This window comes from Hypomesus nipponensis, chromosome 26, assembly GCF_054491055.1.
Source record: "Hypomesus nipponensis isolate SF chromosome 26, ASM5449105v1, whole genome shotgun sequence".
Lineage (NCBI taxonomy): Eukaryota > Metazoa > Chordata > Actinopteri > Osmeriformes > Osmeridae > Hypomesus > Hypomesus nipponensis.
In genome coordinates, this window is record NC_140386.1 from 7,100,001 (window position 1) to 7,124,980 (window position 24,980).

General features: G+C 50.4%; 1 protein-coding gene across 3 annotated transcripts in view; it reads right to left on the reverse strand.

Moving 5' to 3' along the window:
• Window positions 1–24,980, reverse strand: part of dennd1b (DENN/MADD domain containing 1B) — an 81,302-nt gene that overhangs the window by 41,284 nt on the left and 15,038 nt on the right. Inside the window, exons 3-10 of one of the 3 annotated variants that reach the window (XM_084692920.1) lie at window positions 23,958–24,001; window positions 11,997–12,046; window positions 10,998–11,117; window positions 6,027–6,096; window positions 3,869–3,949; window positions 2,910–2,969; window positions 1,040–1,093; window positions 321–431 (exon numbers count right to left, since the gene is read on the reverse strand). In XM_084692920.1, coding sequence (XP_084549046.1) covers window positions 321–431; window positions 1,040–1,093; window positions 2,910–2,969; window positions 3,869–3,949; window positions 6,027–6,096; window positions 10,998–11,117; window positions 11,997–12,046; window positions 23,958–24,001 — 590 coding nt within the window. Of the gene's footprint in view, window positions 1–320; window positions 432–1,039; window positions 1,094–2,909; window positions 2,970–3,868; window positions 3,950–6,026; window positions 6,097–10,997; window positions 11,118–11,996; window positions 12,047–23,957; window positions 24,002–24,980 lie in introns of those variants that run through there. The other 2 variants (XM_084692921.1, XM_084692922.1) reach the window with 2 other exon arrangements.

Here is a 24,980-nt window from a genome sequence, read left to right on the forward strand (position 1 = left end):
TCATCACATGGTGTGAACAGAAGATGTTGAAGGGAGAGCAAGAGGCACACGCACACATTCACGGTGCTACACACACACACACATTCAAGGTGCTACACACACTGCATCACACACACATTCACGGCGCTACACACACACACACATTCACGGCGCTACACACACACTCACGGCAGTATACATACTCAAGCACACACACACGGCTCCACACAGACACACACACACAAACGTACGTGCACAAGTTCATGCTGCTCCAAACACAGACCCACACCCACACCCATTCACAACGCTCCAAACACACACACACACACACACACACTCACGGTGCTAAGCTTGCTGGACGTGATGATGATTCGCCGTTCGTGGAGCATGCTGGCGTACAGCTGCAGCATGTTGTTGACGTCCACCGCTACAAAGTACTCGGTCAGGTTCCTCTGGGGGAGAGACAGAACAATCGCCGTCACAACCCTTCCTGCAGAACAGGTACTGTACCACAAACAGTAACACACACAAGAACATGCTTGGCTTGCATGTTCCTGAAAGTGGAGAAATATCATGTTGTATTTTGGTAACGAGGTACTCATCCAGTAACAAATACAGTAACTTGCACATTCAGCGATGAATAAGGTATTGGATCCATGAATATGCTTCACTTACGCATGAATACATGCATGTTCCTGAGAGCGAGAAACTCTTTCTGTTATGACATTAGCCAACCAGGTGCTAATTTATGACACGTTTATGGAGGTCATCCTCAAGGTCAGAACTGGCCAACAGAAACATTCAGTGGAAGACGCAACATCAATCATTCCTTTATGCGATAACACTATCGGAACCGAGCCTTCATAGGCACAGGAAACACAAGTGTGGCTGGAGCTATAGCTCGGTGGATAGAGCGTTTTACAATTTGACAAGGTCACAGGTTGAAATCCCCCCCAACACCAACCCTTAGCGGGTACGCGTGTTCTTGCGCTATGACACAGCAGGCGGTGAAGGAGGCAGGCTGGTCTTGGTGAAAAGACTGAGAGGCTGAAAGACTTACACTCTCTGGGATGGTGGGAAGGCCGTTGACATCAGGGGCGATGAAGTACGAGTGCTGTGGAAACACATAACGCAGATGGGGGGGGGGGGGGGGGGGTTACTGCCATAGCAAGTCGCTCACACACACAAACACAATAACTGATTGGGGGGGGGGGGGCTTGGAGATAGCCGTCTCTGTGTTATGTATGATTTGAAATTCATTTCTTGACTGTCTGAATGAGTGGCTGGGCTCCTGTGCCGATGTTTTCATGAGGGAGAGAGAGAGGGAGAGACAGTGGGGAAGGGGGGAAAGAGAGAGAGACAGAGAGAGCGCGAGAGAGAGAGCGAGAGAGAGAGCAAGAGCGAGAGCGACAGACAGACAGAGACAGAGAGAGAGACACAGATAGAGAGACAGACACAGAGAGAGATACACAGAGAGAGATACACAGATAGAGAGACACAGATAGAGAGAGAAAGAGAGTGAGCAAGGCCCGAAGGAAGCCTTCCTGAGCGGCAACACCTGGGCTGGGGGGGGTTCCACATAGGCCTCCACACACTGTAGAGAGGATCACAGGGCTGCCTGTCTCAGCAGTTTATTCAAAGTTTGGATCGAGAGTTTGTGTGTGGGGGGGGGGGGCTTCAGGTACAGGTATGTTGGAACGAGCCTGCCCCCCCGCCCCCTCCTTATACTGCATTACACAGTTCCAGAAGTTTCCATCTGTTGGTATCTGCTACAAAGTTAGTTCATACCATACCACTGCAGTTAGTGTTCACATGTATTCTCTCAGTGTTGTACGACGATTTGATAAAGTGTTAGTTGTGAAGTTACAGGTTTATACAATATCAAGAAATGCAAAACCAACAGTTAGACACACCATCCGTTGACACACTCACAGCAAATCAACACCAGTGTTGTTCCACCATCAAGAAAATACACCGCCACCTGATAAAGTAGATCCAATCTCAGGCAACAATAGCACTACACCCACACACATTCACCCGAGAGAACAACGTCTAGCACTCATCCAGGTTTGAGACTCCTGTGGTGAACGGTTGTGTGTGCTTGCAAGCTCACAATGGTCTTAGAGCTCATCTAAAGACAGCATGGTGAGAAGCATTTCCTAAATCACTCACTAGATCAAATAACAATAAATAATACCAATAAATAATATCATTTCTAACCTTAAACACGCAACATTAACAACTCAAATGTTTCCCTCAGTATTGGCAGATACGCTGCTCTGAGCAGCAGCCGTTGTTTATCGTCTCGCCACGGCTCCAGAGGCGAACGCTGAAGGAGATGTATTAGCAGCTACTTTCAGGAAACGTGTCCTTAACTGGCGTCTCCGCTGTTGCTGTGGAGACGAGCCCGCTACGACACGGCGCGATCATCATCGCGATCATCATCGCGATCATCATCATCATCATGCAAACGAGACGCGGTCCTAAACTCCCGACAGTCCCAGGCCTACACACCCTGGTAGCCTCCTCCTTCCTCCACGTTTTTACCATGTTTGTATAAAAACATGAAATGTGGGTTAACGGGATAGGCTTCAAGGAGATTTCTTGAGCACAATTGCATTTGCTTTCAACATCAACCCACCCAAAACTGAAAAAGGAGAGAGACCGATGATCAGAGGCGGGGAAAGAGCGGCGCGGACTGGCATGAATCATTTACACGGTTTGATTGTTTTCCAGAAAAGAAGAAACAGACACCAAGGCCCAGGATAGTTTTTTTTCTTTGTGATATTAAAAGAGATAGCGAGCCTTATTTGGTCAAATTGGAAAGCTTCTGCTCCCATGCGATTAGTGCAGCGGCATTCTTTTTTATTTATGATTTCACCACCACCTCTCCCTCTCTCTCTCTCGTCCACTCAATCGTCTCCACTCACCAGCTCCTGACTGTGTGGATCTCTCTTTACTTGCCCAGTGGCAATATGCAACTTCTCGTTCTTGCGGTGAAAAAGGGAGAGAGCAAAACAGGGTTCACACTTGAAAGGGGACAATGTTTTCTTTCTTTCTTTTTTCTAGGCTGCGAAGATGAAACAAAAAGATTTCTATTTTTTAGGGGTATTCTGATTCATCAATTAAATATCATAACTGCTATTTTCTCCAGAAAACAGTTGAAACGATCACCGCTGCTTCAAGACTCTTCTCAACGAGGCTTTGCGTTCAAAGATATCTTTATACACCAGACAAAAACAACATTGAATATTCTCACAGACCCATTGATATTACAATTACTAGCCTATAAAGCTGAGTATGGATGACTTAACCTTCATCAAACTGATTTAATATATGCGCAAACTTGTAGATCTAGACCAGCACCGTTTAATACAGCTCCTCTCATTGGCTTAAATGAGGACCAGGTGGTCATTAAAGAACAGAACAGACTTACAACGCAGAGCGCTGACAAAGACAGCAAATTAAATAACTGAATATATAAAAATTAAAAATAAACATGTGAACAGCACGGATGCCGCTGAAACATTTCACTCTCCCGCATCTCAGTGCGTGTTATGGCAAAGGAATGATCTCAAATGGAGTGTTGTATTTGGGTTGTAACACACTGGGAGATAATGTCAGCCTAACTCAAACACCGTCTGGCTCTGACCGACACATGGCTGGTAGGACATTTCAACCCTTGATAAGCTGGAGACATGATGAGTTGTAAAAGCAGCCATTAGGCTGAAAGATGTCCAGCCTCCTCTTATCACAGGAGACTTGTTAAACCCACTTGTGTTTCTAAACAGTGTCCCCCCCTTCTGTATACTCCAACTCACTCTCCGGCCCCTCCTCCCGCCTTGTGTCCCCCGTACACACACACACACACACGCGCGCGTATACCTACCACGCTCAGGTTGACGGGGGTGAAGGGCTTTGGCACGGGCAGGTCGTAGAGAGAGTTCAGCATATCGTTCAAGTCGTTTTCCTGAAGAGAGAGAAAAAAGAGAGACAGAAACACAGAGACTCCCGTTAGCACCGGAGCGACCGAGGAGGAGAGGAGCCGGTGCTGGGCCGGTGGGGGGGCAAGGGGCTTCTGGGTAAACGCCCTGCCGCCAGACGGGGGGAGCGACCCCACCGCCAGGCCGGGAGGCCCGCGCCAAATGAGCGACAGAGAGGTTAGGAGAAAGCGCGCTGCCGGTTATTACCGTGATTTACGGCGTCCGCGGTCCTGTGGTAATTAAGCCCCTCCCCCTCCACCATGTTCCCGCAGAACAGACGCCAGGATCACACGCCACCTTTTATGAGCTCGCTGGACAAGGACGGCTGTGTGTGCTTCCTGTGGGGAGGCTGTCTGGGAGCGTTTCGGAGGACAGGAGACGCAAGCCTCTAGAAGTATCGTTGAAAAGTGAACTTGGCCTCCCTTTCTTTATGTCGAGGAAAGATGTTTCCATAGAGGAGCTATTATTGTTTGTGTGACAGAAAGGGAGGTGAAAAAAGAGGGAGACTGAAAGAGAGGAAGGGAGGTGGAGAGAGACAGAGAGAGGGAGTGAGGTGGAGAGAGAGTGAGGTGGAGACAGAGAAAAAGAGGGAGAGTGAGAGGAAGGAAGGTGGAGAAAGAGAGACAGAGAGGTAGGGAGGTGAAGAGAGAAAGAGACAGAGAGGGAGTGAGAGATACAGAGAGAGAGGGAGTGAGGTGGAGAGAGAGAGAGAGAGAGAGAGAGAGAGAGAGAGAGAGGGAGTGAGGTGGAGAGAGAGAGACAGAGAGAGAGGAAGGAAGGAAGGTGGAGAGAGAGACAGAGAGAGAGACAGAGAGAGAGAGACATATGGAGTGAGGTGGAGAGAGAGACAGAGAGAGAGACAGAGAGACATATGGAGTGAGGTGGAGAGAGAGAGACAGAGAGAGAGAGGACGGGAGGTGGAGAGAGAGACAGAGAGAGAGACAGAGAGAGAGACATATGGAGTGAGGTGGAGAGAGAGAGACAGAGAGAGAGAGGACGGGAGGTGGAGAGAGTGCAATCGAACAGCTCCTGACACGGAGAGCCTCAATGCTCACACGCATGGTCAGTAACACAGCCCGGGGAAACACTCCATTTACCCCTCGCCCCAGCCGTCATCGCCCTCGTCTTCCCTAGTCTGTCAACATCCCTCTCTCGTTCGCAACGGCAGAGTAAATATAAACCGAATCATGCACACCAACACTTCAGTCATTCAGGACCCCTCTCTACCTCACACTAAACCGCAAAATCCATTTTGTTTTTATGCTGAAATCTTTTTTCTTCAAAAACATAAAAATGATTACACAATCTCAACCAACAACAGGCAAAACTTTTACTCAAATGCAGTGTTGTAGCCAAGCAACGGGACCTGAGCCTCATGCTGAATTTTTAAAAGAGGCAAATGACTGTCAGAGCTCTGACTGGTTGAAGTGAGTCGAAGGGTTATTTTAATAAATCAAATATGTCTGGGTGTGTTTCCTTTTGGCCTCTCTCAACCTACCTGAAGATGTTGTGTGTGCGCACGCTTGCTGTGTGTGTGTGTGTGTATGTGTGTGTGTGTATGAGAGCCTGTGTGTGTGTGTGCATTGTCTGTGTTCGGTCCATCTTCCTCCTCGCAGACAGAGCCGAGATGTCACTGCATCACACTAAAGCTGTTCTGTTCCCCAGTGTAGAAAACAGATTTCCCTTTTCTTCCCCTCTACAGGGGTAAGAGCTTAGCTATGTTTGTGTCTGTGTGTGTGTGTGTGTGTGTGTCTGTGTGTGTGTCTGTGCATACTGTTTGTTTTCCAGTAAACCATCAAGGACAGACTTGCGGTTTCAGATCAGCATTTGGTCTGTGATACGTCAGCGCCGCTGTGCTAACAAGGCAAGCCAAGTCAGCCTCTCACAACATAACAGCAACGACGACAAACAGACGCACAACACTGATGCCGCACAACACACCACAAGCCCGGGCGGACGCGGTACACACAGGCACGGCATCCGAGTCTCCAGCGCGCGCGCACACACACACACACACACACAGCAGCTGAAGAAACACTGTGTCTAGGAGGAGGTTAGGCTTACCTGGTGTTTTGTTAAGTAGTCTGCCAGCGTGTTTAACAGCTTGTAGTAGATTTCAAACCAGGGAAGATAGCTGCAAGGGTTAGCAAGAGAGAGGCATCAAAACGCATGCATTTAAATCGAATGATTCAGTCATTTGAGTTCTCATGTTTATCATCACTCTGCATACAGGATAATTAGTTGGTTATGGACAAAGCAGCTTGAAAAATGGGATTCAGATTTACTTGGCCACACTGGATCGACTTGTATAGTTACCATAAATGTGTATGAGACCAGTATAATCACAACAAATACACAACAATAACACATACAGTGCCATACATCAATATTAGAACATCCACATTAAATATTTCTTTATTTTGAGGGACGATATAAAAACACAAACACAACGCGGTTTACAACGTGTCGCTAGCACAGCCCCATGCACACTGCTTTCGTTAAAGTCAGCACAGACAAACATGATCCGGAGCCCAATTATGACATTCTCCATTCTAAAAGCACATTCTAAGAACACATGGCATTCTAAGCATTCCTGCCATGTCATTGGGCAAGGGCAGCACACAAAAAAAACATGAATGTGCCCCCAGTGTTTGTGGTAACCAAGGACGGATGCAAGGGTTTCAAAACCCACGGTTCCCAGATGCACAAGGCTAGCCAAAACACTGTACCAGAACAACAGATCTCTTCTCCTCCTCAATATGTTCAAATACATTCCTTTCGCATCTCGCCTTAACTAATTATACTGTTGTCAAATTTCATTAATTAATTAACAACCTAAAAATAATTTATACTGTCATGTTTGTTTTTTACGCTAATTGCAAAGTACACCTACCCATAAGCGAGAAGCACCTGCAAACATGCCTCTCTTTAGAAGGTTGACATATTCTTGGCCAAGTTGATTTGGTTTAGAGGTGGATACAAGCCAATGTTTTTCTTTTGGCATACAGTTTAGTTCATTTACAATGTTACACAATCAAATGTTGTAAATGTACAATGTAAAATTGTAGTGTGGTACCGAAGTGAGCTATTTATTTTGAAGATTTGGTTTTTCAGATATCTTTTTTCAACAGTTAACTAGGCTCAGTTTAAAATGAACATGATGAATGAACTGCGGAAAAAATCTCCTAAATTGTTACTTGTTTTTTGTCTTCTTGATTGAAAGGAGCTTAAATAAATTAAAGAAACTTTAGATTGAACGAATTAAAAAAAGGCCTTTGCATTTATTCCCTGTACTAGGAACTAGGAAAACACTTCCAAACACAAATAATTGCGAATGATTATGGAACACAAAAAAAAAAAAAAAAAAAAATTATAATCTACATACATGAATACAAATATGACAACTGATCATTGTGATTCACAGGAGAACTCTGACAGGGGATAGAGAAGGCTTATTTGCCAGTGAACTCTTGAGCTTTGACAGAGAAAGATATGCTGGGAAGTTCTCAGCACACGGTTCACTGCTTGCTCTGCAGACTGGAATTAACAGACAACAAGAAAAACAATAATGCACATTTTCATATCGCTAAATCCGCAAAGGGCCAATGACATGCCGGTTCCCGGGGAAGTGCAGCGAAGCGGACCAATCAGAGGGCCAGAGTGACCATTAGCCTGAAACAATCAGCTTCTTAACATGCCAATATTTTGACGTCCGGGTGAAGATTCACCGTAATCAGGTCACCCACTCTCAAGCCAAACGAAACATGCGTGTGTTAACTACAAAATTCACATGATGACTAGCCATCAAAGAAAGCATAAAGACCTATTTAAATCTTTCAAACGAACATTACACACATAATATGTAACATCATAATGTATTCCCGTGCATCTCTGAGGAAGTTGAGTCATTTAACAAGTTGAAAGACAACCTAACTTCAACAGTGTTGTATGACGTATATTATTATAATAGTCATAATAATTACTATTATTATTATTAATAGGTCTTAGGCAACAAAGCCGAGTCCTTATGTATCTCCTTTGTTTACAGTGCGAGGCTCCTGGAAGTTAATCCTCCATTCTTCACTATTGAAGGGTATTTAAACAGGGCCTGTCAGACAGGCTGGCCAAGCCTCACAGCTCTCACACTCCTTTGACTCCTAAATCATGGTGATGCCCATCTTTTGTTTTAGACACGAATAAATAATTTTCGCAAGAGAAGCGAACCAAGACCTAGTAAAAATTCCCTGTGAGGATTTCTTTGCATTGGCGAACCAAAACGGCATTGAACGTTTATTGTGTAAATGAGGAAAAGAACTGTTAGGAATGTCTCTGTTCAGATAAACCACGTAAAAAAAAAAAAAAAAAAAAAAAAAAAAGCTTAAAAAATGAAATAGCTTCAAGTCTGTAGTCTCTTCTGAGTCTACAGAACCTGCCGTGTTTGTGCTTCACAAATCCTGCGATAGAGAGACGTCCATCACGGTGATGACTGTGCGTGGGGGCCCTTGCACACACTCTGGCCGTTTAAACACACGTCCTCTCAAAGTGCTGTGAACTGGGAGAGAGTTAACCAGCTAATCTCCAGGCCCACTCACAGACCCTCTGCCTCCTCCAGCCCCAGCCACAACACCACCCAGAAGGCTCATCTCAACAGATCCAAACAATATCCATTTAAAATAAACTTCCTCGGCTGAAGAAGCTCTAAACTTGTGAAACTTTATAGGGCGGAGGTTGGGGGGGGGGGGGCGGGGGGGGGAACATTAGTTTAAAAGAAAGAAAGAAAAAGTCTCAATCGAAAGCAGAAAAAAGTAACCCAACTGGAGATTTGAGAGCATTTGGTTACATCCTTTTACTTCCATGAGATTCTTTGACGAAGAACTCAATTAGCGACGGTTTCTACATGCCGCGCTGTAACAGTGCACATTAAGCAGCGGCGTTACTCACTCCGTGAGCGCCTTTAACGGCTTCTTGCCATTTACTTCCATAAAGTACCCTTTGGGTCTTAAGCGAGACACTGTTATTCCAACTCCTCGGACGGGTCTTAAATCTCCCTCAAGGATCAGGCCCCTCGCTACAAGTCAACTTGCACCTTGTAGCCGGCTCGTTGCGAGATTTGATTACATCTTTACTTTCCCAGGTCAGAGGTTAAGCACAGGGAAGGAAATGTCCTCTGGCGAGCCGCTAAGTGACCACTAACGGGAGCGAGTCCGTCACTAAAACACAATCCCCAAGTCCCAGCCATCAAATAAAACGAAGGAAACCACCCTTTTCATCTCCCGAGTCTCTTAGATGTTCGACTGGCTATTCCTCCCCCCCCCTCCACGCTCCCAAATGTGAGGGAATGATCAGGAGGGAGGAGACGGGGGGTGGATGAAGGTGTAAAATAGAAACCATTCTGCTTTTAAAGAGGTTTCGCCTGGAGGGAGTGCGTCCTTTTGGGGCTGCCGCAAGGATGCAGCCGCAAGACTACAAAGAGCTGACCGTGTAAAACTGTCCAACTCATTAAGGTGACTTCCTCCTGTAAGCATAGGTGACAATTTTATAGTCCCAGCACTTCAACAATCACAGGGACACAAACTGTTTTAATTACCTTTGTTTTGTGTCAGAGGCGTGTAGACTAAATGAGGGTGCAGCGGTTTTTACATGTGTTTCGTGTAATCCATACAATCAAAATACACATTATGTTAATGTTATTTCAAGTTAAGACTAATTCGATTTTTTTTGTCACTTCCATTGTTTCATAGCTAATTTGTCACGAGGAACATGTCGGAAAAACAATCATATTTTGAACCCGGTCTCTGATTTTATGATTTGTAGTTTTTGTAGCCTCTATACTACCATTAAATACAGTCGAATTAATCATTAATTGTGGCTAAAATATGGATGTCTTTTTTGTTTTATATATTTCAAATAATAATAATAATAATAATAACTTCTCTTCACATTGGAGATACTTAAGAGAGAATCAGACCACAAAAACAAAGAACTGGGAAGTATTTAAAACACAGACAAAAAAAAAAAAAAAAAAACTTTCTATACATTTCTTATTATGAATGGAGTAAGCCATGCAAACTATTCAGAATGCATAATGAATTGTATACATCATATGTCAAATGAATTAGCATGTCGAACTCAGATAGAGGGACAGCGAAGCCACAGCTAATTGGCAGCGCAGATTCATGCATAATTATGGGAAGAAGCGTCTTTGCCGTGCCAGTAGCTGAATAACGAGGAAAATAGAGAGAGAGGGAGAAAAAAAAGAAAAAAGGAAGGAAAACAAAGGGCCATCGAGGCTGGCCTGGAAGGGTGGGAGGGGGGGGGGGAGGAGGGGGAGGAGAGGGGGGACACACAACAGCAGCTCATCAAGTTAAAGACAAAACAGCGTTTGTCTATCAACACCACAGTATAGCCAGCACATACAGGTTTACTACACTGCATTCACCTTTCAACACAGGGTTTTTTTTTTCTTCCCTGGGCACTCTATGTAATTTATGTAAATATACACTTAAAATAAATAGTGCGTATGTATGCTACTTTTTACACCGTAACTAATAACTTATCTTGGCTCATTGTGTAAATATAAATCCAAAAGCAATATTTTCAATATGGCGTTTCATTTTGGTTTAAAAATTAATTAAGATTTAAATAAATGATATGGTAATGAAACCATGTGAGGTTTGAGTGAGGTGTGTGTGTGTGTGGGTGTGTGTGAGTGTGAGTGTGTGTGTGTGTGAGTGTGCGAGTGTGTGTGTGAGTGTGTGTGTGTGTGCGAGTGTGTGTGTGTGTGGGGGGGGGGAGGGGGGTGTGAGTGTGTGTGTGTGCGAGTGTGTGTGGGGGAGGGGGGTGTGAGTGTGAGTGTGTGTGTGTGCGAGTGTGTGTGCGAGTGTGTGTGTGAGTGTGTGTGTGTGAGTGTGTGTGTGTGGGGGGGGGGGGAGGGGGGTGTGAGTGTGTGTGTGTGCGAGTGTGTGTGGGGGGGGAGGGGGGTGTGAGTGTGAGTGTGTGTGTGTGCGAGTGTGTGTGTGTGTGTGTATGTGTTACCTGAGCAGACAGATGCAGATCCGGCATCCTGAGGTGAGTCGGCAGAAGCCAAACCTCTGCTTGCTGTCGATGTCCGTCAGCACAAACGTGAAGTTCTGACCCACCTGGTTCTGGGAAACCCTGGGAGAACACACACACACACACACACACAAAACAGACACGGGTGGACAGGTTATTACAGAAAAAAAAGCCAATTTCAAAAGAGCCAACAATTACTTAACTCTTAACTGAATATCAACTGAATATGTCATAACAGCACAGAAAGCTGTGATTCCAGACCCCATGACGCCCACCTGCCCCGCCCCAGAAAAGTTTACCCAAATTAAACAAACTAAAAAAATGTACAAAGGACCCATTCAGCAAACAGAAGCTGCTGATACACGCAGGTTACAGGGAATTCAATCGCAAACTCTCAGATGTTGGTAGTGGGAGGAAGTGAGGTATCAAGCATGCAGCTCCAGGCAGAGGTATTACCACTAGATGGCAGCAGCTAAGCTTGTGAAGACCTCTACCCTGGAACTACCTACCCCCTGCCAGTTCTCTATACAATAGGACTTTTCACATGACATTTTCCATGTTGAAAAATACCCCCCACCCCCTCTAAAATCATCCACAAGGGGGTCGCAATCTAAACCTGACTAACATCGAGCCTAGAGAGCTATCCAGTCCAACATGGCAAAAGATAACACAATTCAGACTAAGGGTGCGTACATACACACGCACACACCCATGGTTACACTAACCCTAAACCCCAACAGTTTCTACCAGCTCTCAGGGTTGAGTTTTAGCTGGTGGGCTCCCATGTGTTTATGTGCACCATGGAACCATCGCGTGGAACTCACAAACCTCCCCCTTTACCTGTTCACACGTGTGACTGTTAGGGGGAGGTAGAATGTGTGTGACTGTGTGTATATGTGTATGTGTGTGTGTGTGTGTGTGACTGTGTCTCCTGACAAGGCACACAGCTGTAAACAGAGAGCAGGGAGGAAGAAGCTGTACCTTTCCACGTCGAAGGGGAAGCAGAACTTGGGTACTGTCTGCAGCATCTCCTGAGGAGGGAGGGAGAGAGAGGGAGAGGGAGAGGGAGAGAGAAAGGGAGAGAGAGGGAGAGAGAAAGGGAGAGCGAAAGGGAGAGAGAAAGGGAGAGAGAGAAAGGGAGAGGCAGGGAGGTAGAGAGGGAGGGAGAAGGTTTAGAGAAAACAAATACAACAACACTGAGGGGGGGGGGGCAGGGGGATTCTCGATTCACTCTTCCATGTACCAAACACACACACACACACTACACACACGGAACATACTCAAGGCACACACACACACATACAAGTAAACCACGTGCAATCCTTGAGATAGGATCCATGATTCTGACAAGTGATCTACACAAACCTTTAATCTAAATTAACACACAACTTATGGACCAATCCTCACTGTTAAAGTGGACGGAATCAGCGAGGAGAAGGCGGGTCATAAAACCCACAGATTAATATATAATAATTTAGTTCATTGATTATCAGGGACTGGAGAGGGCTGGAGGGATAAGGGAGGGATGACGGAGGGATGAGGGGAGGGAGGGAGAGATGAGGGGAGGGAGGGATGAGGGGAGGGAGGGGATGAGGGGAGGGATGAGGGGAGGGATGGTGGGAGGGGGAGGAAAGCAGAGAGAGAGACTAGTGGTGGCAGATTGCTGTGACAATGGGCTAAGCAGCTCTGCAGCTTCAAGGGGCGGGGGTGGAGGAGGCGGGGGGGGGGATCTTTAAGGCTTTACCTCCCAACACCTCCCCCGTGGGGCTGTGGGGGGCAGGGGGGGCCGGGGGAGCCAGAGGCAGTTTGAGGGAAGAAGGGTCCTGAGGGCTCCCCCCCCCCCCCCCCCCAACACCACCACCAGCGACATATGGGTTTAGACAGAGAGCAGAGCAGGAGCAGAGCACCATATGGGTCAGCCTGGCCAGCCACGGAGCCTGAGCCCAGGGACTGAGCCTGGGTCTGGGAGCCGCTGGGGCCTCGCGGTGGGGAACCACCACTGATCACCCACCCACCCACACACACACCCACACACACACCCACACCCACACACACACACACACACACACACACACACACCGCCATCCCTCTCCTCCTCCTCTACACCCCCCCCACCCCCCCCCCCCCACAAAGCTGCCACCGCAAACCAGAGGCAGAGGGGCGACATAAACAGCAAGCTGTGTGTGTGAGGTGGGGGGGGGAGCGAGGTTGTTGCTGTGTGTGAGATGTGTGTGTGCTGGTAGGTGGGCGGGGCACCGTCGACTGGTTGTTGCAGGCATCAGAACATGAGATGAAACAGAGAGGAAGAGGAAGTGGCACAGGGGGTCTCCCTCTGCGGCATCCATGCTGCGCATGTGTGTGTGTGTGTGTGTGTGTGCGCGCGCGCGTCCTGGCATGTGCGACTGTAAAACTGTCACACAAATCTGAGTAGATGCTGCCGTATGTGTTGCTACTATTATTAACTGCTGTGTGAGCACACCAATATGTTCCAGAGAGCCATCCCCTGCACAGTGCATCTCTCCCTCTCTCTCCCCTCATCTCTCTCCCTCTCTCTCCCCCCCCCCACCCAACTCTCTACCTCTCTCTCCCTCTCTCCAAACAGAGCAACATGTTCTGGATCTATCTGAGATCACATGTAGGGCATGGCCATGTGTGTGTGTGTAGGTCAGGCAGTCTTTGCATCCCCCCCCCTCCACACACACACACACACAGTTGGAAAATAAGTAAATAAGGACAATAAAAGTAGCTTCACCTCTGGAGATCTAGAGAAGAGGCCCTGATTGTGAGACAGCGAGGTGAACCTAGACAGGTGTGGTCCTCAGCCCCCAACACCATCATGGATCCAAGGCCCATGAAGGCTCTCGTCACACACTGACGAGACCTCCACCAAGCCTCCACCCAGCCTCCACCCAGCCTCCACCCAGCCCCCCAACCACTGGAGCCCAGTTTGAGACACAGCGCTGATCCAGTTCCCCCTCGCAGCGTCACGGGAATCTGCGTATTCCTGGTGTGACTCTCCGCTCTACCGTCCTCTCAACACCTCCCTCTCTCCCTCTCTCTCTCTCTGTCTACCTCCCTCTCTCCCCCTCTCCCTCCCTCCTCTTACCATCTTCTCCCTCTCTGCCGCTCCCTCTGTCACCAAATCTTTCTTTCTCTCTCCCTCTTCCAGGCATCAGCCCCGCTCCCCCTCTCTTACTCTCTCTGACGCCTCATCCCCCTCCGTCTCCCTCCCTCCCTCGCTCCCTGCTACATTCCTCCAGGTGATAGGAGCCTTGCACCAGAAGGAGCCAGCTCCTGGAGTGGCAGACTGGTGGGGGCTGGGGGCTGTCGGGGGGGGCATGAGGGGGGTTTGCCTCACCACTGTTGTTGTTGTTTCCTTGTACCATCAAGTACCCCCCCCCCCACCCCCCCACCCAGCCACATCACCCTCTCCCCAAACCGTTCTCCCAAGACAAAAGAATATAAAGCAGCTAATACATTTCCAGTGTGAGGTGGAGGGGGGGGGGGGGGGGGTGGGTGGAGGAGGAGGAGGAGGGGGGCGACTGTGTTTATCCGTGGTGGAGAGACAGGGGTATCACTCAGAGAGACGCCACGCTGCTCTCTCCCCCGGCGGAGGTCCGCTAGCGGCACGGCGCTGCCGGGGCCTGTCTGCACAGCCACGCAGCGGGGAGGCACAGCACTCAACAGCACGAGATGGCGATAGCGTAGCTTAGCATAGAACAATGTATAGCACAGCAGGGCGTAGCACAGCATAATACTACAGTGCAAGACATGGTACAGTACAGAGCACAGTATAGAATGCGGCCAGGGGCCAGGGGGGGAACGTGTGTTTTCTAAGTTGTTTAAACGCTTCCCTCAGAGTCCTGGTGTTTCATTTTGGGTGTGAACTTAACAAGCAATATCCACTACTCCATGCTGGGGTGAACATATAGGAATGGTAGGAGGCCGGAAGAGGAAGAGAGAGACAGAGAGAGAGACAGAGTGAGAGAGAGAGAGTGTGAGAGAGAGTGAGAGTGTGAGAGAGAGTGAGAGTGTGAGAGAGAGTGAGAGAGTGAGAGAGAGTGAGAGTGTGAGAGAGAGTGAGAGTGTGAGAGAGAGTGACAGTGTGAGAGAGAGTGAGAGAGAGTGACAGTGTGAGAGAGAGTGAGAGAATGAGAGAATGAGAGAGTGAGAGAGTGAGAGAGAGAGAGAGATACCGTATAATACTCCACCACTAATAGATGGCTGGAAGCGGTGATATTTAACCAGCGCTGGTTAAAGCCGCCGAGCCTGTCCTCAGACCCAGGTCACCATGCACCCCAGCCTCTCCCGGGAGGTCAGAGGTCACCATGCCCTCGTCTCTGCCCGCCTGCTGCCTCTGCACTGCTGCCTCATCCAACGTGGCTCCACACAGATCAATAACCCGAGCCCACCCCCCCCCCCTCCCCCTCCATCACCACAAGTCTCTCTTCCCCTTCAAACACCCTCTCTCCTCCCCTCACCTCCCCCGTCCCCCTAACGCCCCCCCTTTCCCCAATTAGCGGCGTCTCTGTGCAGAGCGCCGACTGGCCGTCCTGAGCCCGCTCCCTCAGCCAGGCCTCTGGCTAACATGACAAAGAGCCCCTCTGCGCTTACACCGACACCGCTCCCAACACAGGGGAGGGGCAGGGTGCGGCTTGAAGCGAGATATTCAAATTCTGCCGTCGCCCTTTTTTTGGAAGAATTTGCATGGATATGCATTCATTTGCAGTGGTACAAGGACAGCTGAGCCCGTCTAGGTTAATAAATACATAAATAAACGTGCCTTTTTTTCCCCCCTCCACCAATGAATAAATGCGGTGGGAAAGACGGAACCTCATATTGGGCCAATGACTGGTGAGAAGAACAAGTCAACTAGGTTCGAGGACGCGTGGGCGAGGACAAGGAACGGCAGAGACAGAGAGAGAGACAGAGAGAGAGACAGAGAGAGACAGAGACAGAGAGAGACAGAGACAGAGAGAGAGAGAGACACACACAGAGAGAGAGAGAAACACAGAGAGAGAGAGACACAGAGAGAGAGACAGAGAAACAGAGAGAGACACAGAGAGAGAGAGAGAGAGACACAGAGAGAGAGAGACACAGAGAGAGAGAGAGAAAGAGAGAGAGAGAGAGAGACACAGAGAGAGAGAGACACAGAGAGAGAGACAGAGAAACAGAGAGAGACACCGAGAGAGAGAGAGAGAGACACAGAGAGAGAGAGACACAGAGAGAGAGAGAGAAAGAGAGAGAGAGAGAGAGAGACACAGAGAGAGAGAGACACAGAGAGAGAGAGAGAAAGAGAGAGAGAGAGAGAGAGACACAGAGAGAGAGAGACACAGAGAGAGAGAGAGAAAGAGAGAGAGAGAGAGAGAGACACAGAGAGAGAGAGACACAGAGAGAGAGAGAGAAAGAGAGAGAGAGAGAGAGAGACACAGAGAGAGAGACACAGAGAGAGACAGAGAGAGACAGAGAGATAACTTGTCTGACGCAGGCGCAAGACTGTCACCTGAAACGACACGTCCAGAGGAACGCAACTCGGGCCGTGGCGTTCTAAACAACACAAGAGGCCGGAATGAGAACGTCGGCCGGGGTTCTGAATTCTGAGGGACAGAACAATGGGGCCGGCATGGTTGCAGTAGGCAGATCCTGGATTTTGGACACTGAGTCTTTCATTAGAGTCTAACAGTACGCTGCAGCCTAGCCTTCCTGACCCGGGCTCTGTGTGCCCGTAATAAGAAAGGCCTGCAGAGCCGCACCAAAGCACAGAGGAGGAGGGGGGGTGGGGGGGTGCGAGAGCTGAGGTGCGCTTTCAAACTGACACGAGGGCGTTACATTTTCACATTCTCGCTTCATTCTTTCACTACCTCGCTCTCTCCCGCCCTCGCTTTCTCCGTCTCTCTTTCACCTCTTCCCTCTTCTCTCTCTCCCCCCCCCCCGTCGCTCTGCTTTCCTCTCTCCATCTCTATCACCTCTCTCTCCACCCCACCCCCTCTCTCCCTCTCTCTCGTTCTTTTTGGTCGTTTCTCACCCTGACCCCTCAGGTGAGGAGTGTCTGCCTGGTGGAGGTTATTTTGGTTAACAACGGACGCTTGGCAACCAGGGGGTTCTTAGGGAAGTGTGCAAGGTGATGGATTGATCCCCTGGCCTCTCCAAGCACTGACAACTGTGTGTGTGTGTGTGTGTGTTGGGATTTGTGTGTGCGGTGAAAAATAGTGATGCTCCAGGTTGGCCACACAGACCAGAAGCAGGACAAAATAATCTCCTCTACCTCGCCTCACCTCAAGAGACAAGAGTGGTGGAATACCACAAACAACAACCGCCGCCATGAAACATGCAACGTGGAAATCAAACCATATCTCTGTTCGACACCCATAAATAAAAAGGGTGTAACATATGTTTGCTGATACCGATGCCAGTATTAACTTGGCAGTGGATTCAACGGTACAGTACCCATGCTGAGAGTATAGGCGGACGTGCTTGCCACACTATAGTGACGGATTGTCCGTTCCATATGTGGTTTTGGTGTATTAGTTGTTGGCTTGTTTCCGTGTGGGTAGGGCTGGTGATGAGGGTGTGTGGGGGGGGGGGGCATGTGCGGGTGGGTGGGGGATGGGGGAGGGTAGTGAATAGAATTAGTGTTTGGAGTCAACAATAACACTTGGCGTTGTGCTGGTGCTAATGCCTGGTCTTCCTGATGTCCCTCCAGCCAATCACAGACGGGCACCGACAGGGACAGTGTATTATACTGCACAGAGGAGATTCTCCACTGAATACATTAAAATGTGATAGGGGAGCAGTCTTACTCCTTCACACACACACACGAGAGAGAGAGAGAGAGAGAGAGAGAGAGAGAGAGAGAGAGAGAGAGAGAGATATGCCCCCAACACACAGGAAGAAGCTTCATTAATGAAGTGCCAGGAGGAGTGTGTGTGCGTGCGTGTGTGTGTATGTGTGTGTGTGTGTGTGTGTGTGTGCCAGGTTGCCTGGGGGGATTTCCTCCCTCTAAGCTCTCAGCTCCCATTGGGCCAGACTCCACTGTGAACCCTGGTGTGGACCTGCTGGTAACACATGGTCTGTCAGAAATCACACACACACACACAATCCCAATGCCAAACATATACAATGTATGTAGTGAAGCCCAGAGGAGCACACACCAGTTAGACAGTGGTTTCTAAACATTTGGCTGGAGCCTTCTAGCTGACAGACGCACACGAGACCCAATGAAGAGGCCCGGGTCAACGCCCGAGAACCTGCTCCCTCCTCCCCCCCCCCCTTGCCCCGCCCCCTTTTCTCCCCCCCCCCCCCTCTTTCTCCCGTTACTGTGAAGCACTGTGGCCAAGGAGATGTTTTGCCTGTGTTTCTCCGAGGCTTCTCGTGCATCTGCTCGTGTTCAAACGGGGTGCAAACCACCCGTTTCTAAAGACCCGTCGAGTCTTCGCCCTTAAACAGCACTGGCTAGCTCAGGGTCGGTGGCACGCGTTGGGAATTCTGCATGTATCGATATACCTTTATACTTGAGGTGCTTTTCCTTGTCGCTTGCTGTTTGCTGCTAGTCACTGTTAGCAGTGTCAGCTGCCCCGCCGTGTCTCCACGTGTGTCACCCGGGTTGAAGCGGGTTTTGGAAGTCGTTTGTACATCTGTGAGTTACCTCCGATTCACCTGCGTGAAATGGTTCATAGTGGAACCCACCCTAGTGGAACCACAAAACACCACATGACCCAGCCTGGTCTTGGTTCCCCATTCTTTGTTCCGTTTCCCGCAACCTTCCAAGTCCATGAGAACCCTGAGTCGTCGTCGTCGTCGCCCCGTCCCCCCCTCCAGCGCTAGGACCAGCAGAGAAGACACTGGAAGCCCGTACCCCACCGCCATGCCCCCCCAAACCCCCCCCCCCCCCCCACACCCTTGCCTTCTTATCCTGGCGTGTGCAACAGACAGGAGCACTGGGGCGTAAAAATGCTCGTCTCTTCCTTTTTCCCCGCCCCCTCCATCTATCTGGAGCGCGCAGGTCAGCGCAATCAGGACCCATGAGCAACACTGGTCCTCGGTTAGGCGTCCGGACCAGAGCCTGAGCAGAGGGCGGGCGCCGGGGCGAGTCTGTCTGTTAGGCAGCGGCCCGCAGCACCCCAGAGGCCCTGCTGCTGAGAGGTTAGAGAGGAATATAAACACCATCAACCTCCACACACACACACACACACGCACACGCACACATCATAGGGCCTTGTCTGACACCGCTGTCAGGGTGCAGTGAAGGGGAAAGACAAGACCCCGAGACACACGGAGACGCGCGCACACACACACACACACACAAACACACCCAGGGTGAGGGTGGAACACACACACACACACACTCACTCACAGATTCTAACTCAAACACACACACACACATATTCACTCACATCTCAACCCTCGCTGTACATCACAGTGTCCTCCTGTTCTAGTCTCTCTGATGTGTGTCTCAGCACCAGCGCTGCTCGCAAAGCTGCCCATTCTCACCCCCATCCCGCCCCTCCTCACCCCCCCCCCCCCCCACACCCACCCCTCTGACCCCCCTCACCTCCTGCATCACTCCCTCTGCCCAGCCCACGACATCTTTATTACCCCCCCAAACCCCCTCCCTCCTCACAGACCCCATCCCTCCTCCCTGCTCTGCCCAAACGTGCCACTCTACACCAACCCCCCCCCCCGTCACACCCAAATCACCCCCCCCCCCTCCCGACCCCCCAACACTCCATCATACCCCTCGCTGTCTCCTGCCCCCCACCTCCCCCTTTACACCTCCACCTCCTCCGTCCCCAGGGTGAGGAGGGGGGGGGGGAGTGGGGGGCCCCCGGGCCAGGGCAGGCCCCACCAATCATACAGTCAGCCATGCTCTCCTGATGGAACATGGTGTCAGGACTGGACTCGCATCTACTGAGAGAGAGAGGGCCCTGGGGACCCAGGCACAATCTCTCCCTCCCTCCCTCTCGTTCGTGTTCTCCCTCTCTCTATACTCTAGCTCTCTTTCTCCATCTCTCTCTCACTCTTACAATCCTCCCGTCTACCTCTCAATCATCTATTTCTTCCTCCGTGTCTGACAGACAGACGGGGGTCGTCCGGGAGGGGCGGGTACTCCAGGTGACCCTGGAGCAAACACAGCTAAAACACCTCATACAGTGCGGCACAGCACAGGCGAAACGCCCACAGCATAGGCCCAGAGGTCTGAGAAGCTGTGGGGTCCTCACCCTCCATTCCTTCCTCCCCCCCTCCATTCCGCCTCAAGCAAGTGCCAAGGTTTATTGTGACCCCATGCAAAAATGAAAATATGCCCGCTTGTGTGTAATTTGTCATTTCCGGCCACAGCCGCTACTGAGAGAAGATAGCCGATAAGGGGTGTGTTAGCATTTCCTCTGAGATAAGCAGAGAGGGAGGGAGACGGCGAGGGAAAAAGTGACACAGAAAGAGAGAGAGAGAGACAGAGTGAGATGGAATAAGACTTAACAAAGACAGAGTGAGAGAGAGAGGGTGGCTGTGAGTGACAGAAAGAGAGAGAGAGAGCGTGAAGACGTAACTTCATCCCTATCAACACAGAGAGCTGCATGACAGTTTATTCTGAAATAAAACATAAACGCACCAAACTAATCTGCATGGAGGCGAAGCACAACGTCATCCGCGTGTAAAAATCAACTGTTTCCAAATGTCATTGTTTCAAAATAGAATAATAAAGGGGACTGTACCATTTGAGGCCAAATCTCTCAGTGTGTGTGTGTCTCCTTTTTTCTTTTTTTCACAACTTGGGATGAGATCTGAGGGGAAACGGACATATTTCCATCTGTCTCCTTCATACCCCCCCCCCCCCCGCCACACACACTCAACCCCCACCAAAATAGTCCTCCTTGCGATTCAAATATATGCTTTAGTTCTCTCTCTCTCCGTCCTCTCAATCCACATGGCGTCTGTACATGACCACAACATCAAGAGTCACCGGGGCCGAGGGAGTGAGCGAGAGAGCATGAGCGGGAAGGAGAGAGAGAGACAGAGAGACAGAGACAGAGAGAGAGGTCTCCACCACCCGTGTGCCAGCCTGCAGTCTGTTCTTTGAGTCTCTATAAAAAAGAAAGAAATCAATTCATATTTCCATAATCCACACCCCTGCCTGCCTGCCTGCCTGCCTGTCCCCTCTCCTCCAGCTCCTCTCCCTCGCTCCCCTCTCCTCCCCTCCCCTGGGGTAGACTAACCCCTCCACCCCTCCACCCTGATCCTACGGCCTACAACTGTCATTACGCTCCGCAACAATACGGGGCCCAAACAAAAGGGGGCCGGTAGAGACGGGGACGGGGACGGGGGGGGGGGTTGCTGTTGCCATATGTTGGCCGGCGAGGGGAGAGAATCAGGGTGAGCCTCCACAGACTCCGGAGCCATAAAAGAAGACAGGTTCCTAATCCTGGTCATGAGCATTGTGAATGCTGCCTTTATGCAGGCGTGGTGGAGGGCTCTACGACAGCACGCGCGGCGGCCATCTTGAGGGGCCTGTCCTAATGCCTGAGCAAGGGAGGGAAACAGGGAAAGAAGGAGAGAAAGAGGGAGAGAAAGAGTGAGAGAGAGATGGAAAGTAAAGATGCCGCCGGTGCCTTGTGGAAAGGAGAAAACCGGTTTCATCAACCAGTACTTCCTTTCTCTTTTCCCCCCTCAGACGCTTTTGTTTTCCCTGCTCTCCTCATATCCATCCCTCCGTCTCTGCCTCCCTCCCTCCGTCTCTGCCTCCCTCCCTCCGTCTCTGCCTCCCTCCCTCCGTCTCTGCCTCCCTCCCTCCGTCTCTGCCTCCCTCCCTCCGTCTCTGCCTCCCTCCCTCCGTCTCTGCCTCCCTCCCTCCGTCTCTGCCTCCCTCTCTCCCTCCCAGCCTCCCTCTCTGCCTCCCTCTCTGCCTCCCTCTCTGCCTCCCTCTCTGCCTCCCTCTCTGCCTCCCTCTCTGCTTCCCTCTCTGCCTCCCTCTCTGCCTCCCTCCCTCCCAGCCTCCCTCCCTCCCAGCCTCCCTCCCTGCCTCCCTCCCTCTCTGCCTCCCTCCCTCTCTGCCTCCCTCCCTCTCTGCCTCCCTCCCTCTCTGCCTCCCTCCCTCTCTGCCTCCCTCCCTCTCTGCCTGCCTCCCTCTCTGCCTGCCTCCCTCTCTGCCTCCCTCTCTGCCTCCCTCTCTGCTTCCCTCTCTGCCTCCCTCCCAGCCTCCCTCCCTCCCAGCCTCCCTCCCTCCCAGCCTCCCTCTCTGCCTCCCTCCCTCTCTGCCTCCCTCCCTCTCTGCCTCCCTCCCTCTCTGCCTCCCTCCCTCTCTGCCTCCCTCCCTCTCTGCCTCCCTCCCTCTCTGCCTCCCTCCCTCTCTGCCTCCCTCCCTCTCTCCCTCCCTCCCCTCTCTGCCTGCTGTGTGAGGTGTTGTTCAGGGGGACAGACAGAGCCTTCCCAACCTCGCTGGGTCTTCAAAGTGGATAAGCCGGGGGAGGAGGAGCCCACACATGTTTATCTCTCCATCTCAACACTTCTTTCTGTGATCAGTTGAAAGACGTCTGTCTGTCTCTCTCTGTCTCTCTCTGTCTCTCTCTGTCTCTCTCTGTCTCTCTCTGTCTCTCTCTGTCTCTCTCTGTCTGTGTCTCGCCCTCTGTCTCTCTGTCTGCCTGTCTCTCTGTCTGCCTGTCTCTCTGTCTGCCTGTCTCTCTGTCTGCCTGTCTCTCTGTCTGCCTGTCTCTCTGTCTGCCTGTCTCTCTGTCTGCCTGTCTCTCTGTCTGCCTGTCTCTCTGTCTGCCTGTCTCGCCGTCTGCCTGTCTCTCTCTCTGTCTGCCTGTCTCTCTGTCTCTCTGTCTACCTGTCTCTCTCTCTCGCACACACACACGCTGTGAAGCATCAAGCAGCCAAACGAGGCTGACCCATAGATCAGAGACAATCCAACCACTGGAATGATTCACTCGCATTTATTTACCGGTGTTTAATACAATTATCTGGGATAAATGCACATATCAACATTCCTTGTTTGATCACAGTTATTATGTTGGACTGGGGTGCTAAACTGGGAGTCTGGGAACAGTCAACCAGAAACATCAGTTTTGTGAAAGTTTTTCATCTTACTCTATGGAGGTATATCTACACACTGCTGATGTTTATTCAGTTGTTTGTGTTTGTAAGTGTGTGTGTGTGTGTGTGTGTCACCATGGTCACAGCTTCATCCCTTCATTCTGAGATGGAGAAGGGAGAGGTGTGGGCAGGAGGAGAAGACAGGACCGTGGGGTGATCTGTGTGTGTGTGTGTGTGTGTGTGAGAGAGTGAGTGAGTGAGTGAGTGAGTGAGTGAGTGAGTGAGTGAGAGAGAGAGAGATAGATAGATAGAGAGAGAGAGAGATAGAGAGAGAGAGAGAGAGAGAGAGAGAGAGAGAGAGAGTACATCTTGACCATCACCAGTCAGGGGCCTCTGACCTTAGTCCAGGGGACAAGGACAGCAGGACAGACACACACATGGACAGAGAGAGAGGGAGGGAGAGAGATAATCCACATTTTGAGAGGCAAACTGATGGAGAGAGAGAAACAGAGGAGAGAGAGAGGAGAGAGAGAGGAGAGAGAGAGGAGAGAGGTGTACATTCCTGTCACGGCTGCATGATAATTACGGATTCGTCAGTTATTGAAGACCTGCTCACTGCTTTTCATTACCAGCAACAGCCGCTCAGTGAGACAGAGAAGAGGGGGGGGGGGGAGCGTGGAGAGAGTAGAAGAGGGGGGGTAGCGAAGAGAGAGAAAGAGGAGAGAGGTGAGAGAGAGCGAGAGAAGTGGAGGAGGAGGAGGAAGGGGTTACCAAAGGCAGGGTGAGTGAAGGAGCGAGAGGAGGAAAGGTGGAGGAGGAGGGAGGGAGGGAGGGAGCGGGGGAGGAAGGGGGAGCTTGACTGCAGCGGGGAGGGGAGAGGGAGGAATTAGGGAGAGAAGCTAGTGTGCTACCAACCTGGTCGGGGTAGTCCTGGGGGAAGCTCCACAGCACGGCAGGATCTGGAGGTAATTGACAGACAGCATTAATCAGTTGGTAAGAAACACAGTCTTCGCTGCCTCAGAACACATACATATTAATGAGGATGGGGGGTGGGGGGCTGGGGGGGGGGGCAAGGGTGGCTGCCGCGAGTCGGCTCCCATACGCGTATACACACACACACGCGCGCGCATGCACAAAGACAGACACACAAGTACCCCCACACACACACACGCACACACACAAAGACACACTATACACGTCCACACACACACACGAAGACACACACACACAGTACAGCTTAATATGCTAAGCAGCCTCCTCCTGTGTAGCCATGATGTGATATTACACACCGCATCATGCATGTTTGTGAGAAGCGTATACAGTAGGTGCCCCTTGTTTAGGCATCCAGACGAGTAACAGCCCCTATGGACACGTCGCCGGAGCAACAAGGATGTATGGCGTGTCTGGCAAATGGGCTGACAGCACGGCCAGATACGTCAGGCCGGGCCATCCTCCACTCCCGTATGTCACAACACAGGCTTGGATTCGGGATTGTCAGGTTATCTGAGGCACAGAGTCGCTGTAGCACGAAGGAGGCTCACGGTGTGACAGAGAGAGAGAGAGAGAGAGAGAGAGAGAGAGAGAGACAGAGAGAGAGAGAGAGAGACAGACAGACAGACAGACAGACAGACAGACAGACAGACAGACAGAGAGACACAGGAGAGAGAGAGAGACACAGGAGAGAGAGGTACAGGAGAGAGAAAGAGAGAGAGACACAGGAGATAGAGAGAGATACACATGTCAGTCACACACAACATATACCGTGTGTGTGACTGACGTGTATGTGTATATTTATGTATATATAATAACCAATCTTTTCAATCTTTCAACTGAATTTGCCATGTTTGGTTGATATTGTATTATCTGGTAACATTAATAGCATACCGACATCCATATTAATGGTATGAATATTGTTTCTGTGTTCTGTGGTTCCACCCT